The 4852-nt window shown below is 34.5% G+C and overlaps 1 protein-coding gene across 1 annotated transcript; it reads left to right on the forward strand.

Annotated features, from left to right (window-relative positions):
• The first annotated feature begins 1419 nt into the window (after positions 1–1419).
• On the forward strand, positions 1420–4586 carry LOC125850001 (uncharacterized). The gene is given in 3 exon segments (XM_049529930.1): positions 1420–4005; positions 4420–4455; positions 4457–4586. Coding segments are annotated over 3 exon segments (1251 nt in total). The 5' UTR covers positions 1420–2905; the 3' UTR covers positions 4572–4586.
• Positions 4587–4852: the final 266 nt, after the last annotated feature.

Below are 4852 nucleotides of genomic sequence, written 5' to 3' on the forward strand. Positions count from 1 at the left end.
ACCATCAGAAACTAATATGCCTAAATTACCCTCTTGTTCAATCAATTGAAAAATGGAACAAGTATCAAAAGTCTTCAACCACAACAACTAAATGCCTCAATCTAATGTAAAAATCTGGGGTCGGCTATATGATTTCTCGTTGATCGTGTTGTTCTACGAGCATAGAAATTTCAGACACCTAGAAAAGATAAAGACTTAAAAGTAAACGTATTAACATGCTAAAACATATTCCCAACTAATTGATTTCACCTCTCTATTCATCGCTAGGTTTGCATGAATTTCAAGACGTTTTCTTCCATGCAATTTAGGTGTACCTCGTTCTCTTTTAATACTTTTAATCACCATGATTTCACACCTACAAATGATCCATATGGTGATTGACACAAGACATGCCTAAACTGTTTAAATTGGTCTTTTTCTCATTTATACTCGATATGTAACTTTTGATGTAGTTATTTTTTAATTTTTCTAGTCTAGTATGATTACACATCCATTTTAGTAACCGCATCTCTACAACATTCATCTTGCAGATATATCGGACTTTAGAAACTAGCATTTACTCTTTTATATAACATTGCTAGTCTTACAATTAATTTACAAGTTACCTTTCAATTTGATAGGGATCCTTCTTTCACTTAACACCTTAGTACTACTTCTCTATTTCAACCATTCTATTTTGATTTAGCAGTACTAAAATAACAAAAATCTTAACTGCTTAAAATACTTTTTAGAATAAATTTTGTGTTGATATATATCTGATAACTACAGTAGTGATTGGCTATGAAATTGATGACTTGAGAGGTTCAGGGCCATGTCATGAAGTTATCTTTGCCCTTTTGTGCATGAAATAGAATGAATTAATCAGTTTGTAATTGAGGATTATTACATACATCTATATCTTGTACAAGATATGTATAGAATATATAGATCAACTCTGTTTTTCTGCCTTGACGTATGTGTGTCTATTTTCCTTAATTTTAATTGTTGGAAATGAAAAAAGAAAATGAACATTTTGCTACAGTCCTAGTGCTTTATGGAAATGAAGAGACAAGCAGTTTAGAGATACAAATCATTTGGTAGGATGTATGAGAGAATCTAATATACATATTAGATATGGTATTATTTAATTCTTTATTTGATAGAATATTAGTTATACACCATGTTCAGTATCATAGAGTGTAACCAATACATAACAAATCATGATATTAGTAATACAAGGGTCATAGTAATATGCATGATTAAAAACAAAATTGTCCGCAATACACCAAATCAAACAATGAATAAGAAATGATTCCAACATATCTAATCTCAGCATAACACATTCCTGAATTACTAATCCCAACATAATTAATACTACATCCTATTTAGTATTATTCTAATACACTTTACCAAACGTCCCTACCCTGATTCTTTCTCTAGTTGAATGATTGATATGTCCTGTCTTAACCATTTCTTAGGTAATTCTGAGAATTGTTTTGTCAACGGTTAGATAAGTATAAGATGTGTGATTTTCTGAGCATTGAAGGTCTTTTTGCAGGCCTTAATTATGGTGGAGGCTAGTGGACTGCCTTTTCTTTTGGATGGGTGGCAACCCTTAAGACCAATAGCATCCTTTGAAACTCGGAAATAATGGATTCACTCTTTTACCCTTTTCCACTTAAAAATCAGGCTTAGTTCGTATACTACAAGGCTCGAGCCAGTGGCCTAAATCACAAGTCCCTCGACCTTTGCCCCTTGAACTAAGTCTGGTTGGTTTGAGACTGTTTTTCTTTTTTCTCCCAATTGTGTTTTCATTTCTTGTTTCTTTAGTCGTTTTATTTTTTGAACACCGCATATACATAATGAGACTTTTCTAGCCTAACCAAAAGGTCACATGAACATGCCTTAGTGTCATAGACAGACTATTATGCACCACCGAAGTCATCAATGTACATGAATCCTGTGAAAGTCCATTATTTCACACTTTGGAGTTTCTCTAATCTTGATTTGGCTGAGTGTAATGGACACTAGTCAAATTGTTGGCTTTGATGATGAATTTGATTTGTTCTCTAGTTTGGCATATCTTTTTGAAAACTATGCTTAGAACAAAAGGTTTGAAATTTGACTTTGACAACTTAAGTGATAGATGTGGTTGAATCAGTCATAACACCAACTTTGTGTGTTATTTATGGAATGAGATTAATTTATCCAAAATAAGTAAAAATGAACAGATGGATTCAAAGTATGGACTCATAGTTGGGCTCACCTCGGAGTCGATTTAACTTGTTACCATAGCAAGTTTGATAGGCTTAACTCGACTCAACTTGATTTGGCTCAATACTCAAATTTATTTATAGGTAAAGTTGTCTTTGTGTGACCTATAGGTTACAGGTTCGAGTTGTGAAAGCAACCACTAATGCTTGCATTAGGGTAGGTTGTCTACATCACACCCGATGTGGTGTGGTTCTTCCTCGGACCCTACTAATATGGATGCTTTGTGCATCGGGCTACACTTGATGTTGTTATAGTGGATCCTCCAACTATTATGGAAGATTATGTCTCATACCTCCTTTAACTTGATCCTATTAAAAAAAGGAGAAGGGTGCTTACACATGTAACTGTCATTTTGTAGAGTAAAATCTGTTATGAAACTCTTCCTAACTACCCCCATCTAAGACTAACAAAAGAATAGTAGAAAAATGGGAAAACTCCAAAAGTATTTAAAAACCCTAGACTGTCTCTAGCTATTTATATGCACCTAAGAGACCTTCCTAACCTCTGCCTCTCCTCTGCATAGTGTGTACTTTGGCTCCTCAGAAAATGAATGACATGTTTCTTTAGACCGACTTTCTTGCTATATTGACCTCCATTTCCATCCTAAAAAAGATCCCAAAAAGAGAGAAAAGCAAAGCCATTTGAGTAAAAGATGAGGGGAAGATCTTCACCAAAGCAAGGAGGAGTTATGGAAGTAGCAAAGGTTGATAAACTAAAACAAGAGCCTCATCTCTCTGGTGCCTATATTAGAAGCCTAGTCAAACAGTTAACTTCTTCAAGAACCAAAGATCCCTTGAATCCTAAAGACCATGATGATTCACTAGAGAATTCAACAAAACTTGATGATACTTTGTGTAGTGATACACAATTTTCATCACCACAGCCAGCAGCACCACCACAGATTAAAAAGAAACAAGTGAGGAGGAGACTCCACACTAGTAGGCCTTATCAAGAAAGGCTTTTAAATATGGCCGAGGCTCGGCGTGAGATTGTCACTGCCCTTAAGTTTCATAGAGCGTCTATGAAACAACAGCAACAACAACAACAATCTCACACTGAGCCACAGTCGTTGCAGACTTGGCCTCAGGAATCTTTAGGGGAAGAACAAGGGAAGCCAAAATCCCGGAGAAACCCCAGGATTTATGCTTCCAACACTATGGCTAATAACTTACCATGTTACAACATGGAAAATTTCTCCAATTCAACCTTCCCATGTCTTCCTCAATATCCTTATTCTTGCCCTGTTTCATCCTTTGGTTCCCAATTACCTTTCCAAGACAACATGAATTTTCCACTTCCCAACCAAACATTAGGATTGAATCTCAATTTCCATGATTTCAACAATTTAGATGCAACCCCTTATTGTAGTAGCATCAGCAATAAAAATTCAATCTTTTCATCATCATCTTCTTCAGATGAATTCCATTATGTGGGAGAAGGGGTTGGTCCTATTGGTGAAATGGTGAATTCAAGGTTGCATCCATCAATGGATGACCAAGAAATGGAAGAGATCAGATCAGTAGGGAAACAACATGAGATGGAGTGGAATGACACACTCAATTTGGCAACTTCAGCTTGGTGGTTCAAGTTCTTGAAGGCTATGGAAATTGGACCTGATGAGAAGAACATTGCTGAGGATTATGGATGTTATCCATTTGATGAAGTCATGGAATTCCCTCCCTGGTTTAATCCAAATGAAACCTGCTTGCAACAACATGTCGATGATACCTATTCTCATCCTACCTTACCATGGTAACTATTTCTTACTAATTTCACTTCTGTTTTCGTTATTATTTGCTATGTCTTCTTTACATCTGCTTGAATCGTGAATCTTTTGAAAATAGCCTAATAAAATCGACGTATATCCTATAACCTAATGAAATTACATCTCTTCTCTCACTTTTCATCTTTAGGTTGCTTTTTATGTTTAAAGTATTAGGAAATGTTTTTTGTTCCTGTGTCATCTTACTGTACAAGATGCTGTTTGTTTATTTTTATGTGTAAAAAATAGTTGCTCACAGAAATGTAGGATAGAGTTGAGTATAACATGTTAAATATAATCTTATTTTTTGAACTTTATATCTAGATAGCAAAGTTTATTGCATCGAGTTATCCTACGGACTTTTTTAACATCAGTTTTCTGAGAAGAACCACAATTAATTTTAGGAAATTTCCGTGGCCAAAACTGATGCATGCTATTAGCATCATGTTTTGTTGGTATTATTATACGGAAGTATGGGTCTTTGCTAGCATTGACACGTCAAACGGTGGAACAAATTAAACAGACAACCCATTGGGCCCACTTTTTTTTAAAATAATTTTTTTGTGATTTTTCTTTTTTTGGGTTAGTAGTTTGTTGGGTCATTGAGAAAATATTGAATTTGTAATTATCTCTGCCATCTTTTTTTCTTTTAAAATTTTCCTGTGATTTAAGCGTTGTTAGTGACGTATTTATTGATTTTCTTGAAATATTTGATTATTAAGAAAAGTGATATAGTTTGATATCTTTATGAATATCCCAAAAGTTTAAGAGATTCAAAATTACTAACGTCTTCATACTATCTTTGTGAACACCTAAAAATTTATTCGAGATTTTAAT

Source organism: Solanum stenotomum, unplaced genomic scaffold (genome assembly GCF_019186545.1).
Source record: "Solanum stenotomum isolate F172 unplaced genomic scaffold, ASM1918654v1 scaffold12540, whole genome shotgun sequence".
Lineage (NCBI taxonomy): Eukaryota > Viridiplantae > Streptophyta > Magnoliopsida > Solanales > Solanaceae > Solanum > Solanum stenotomum.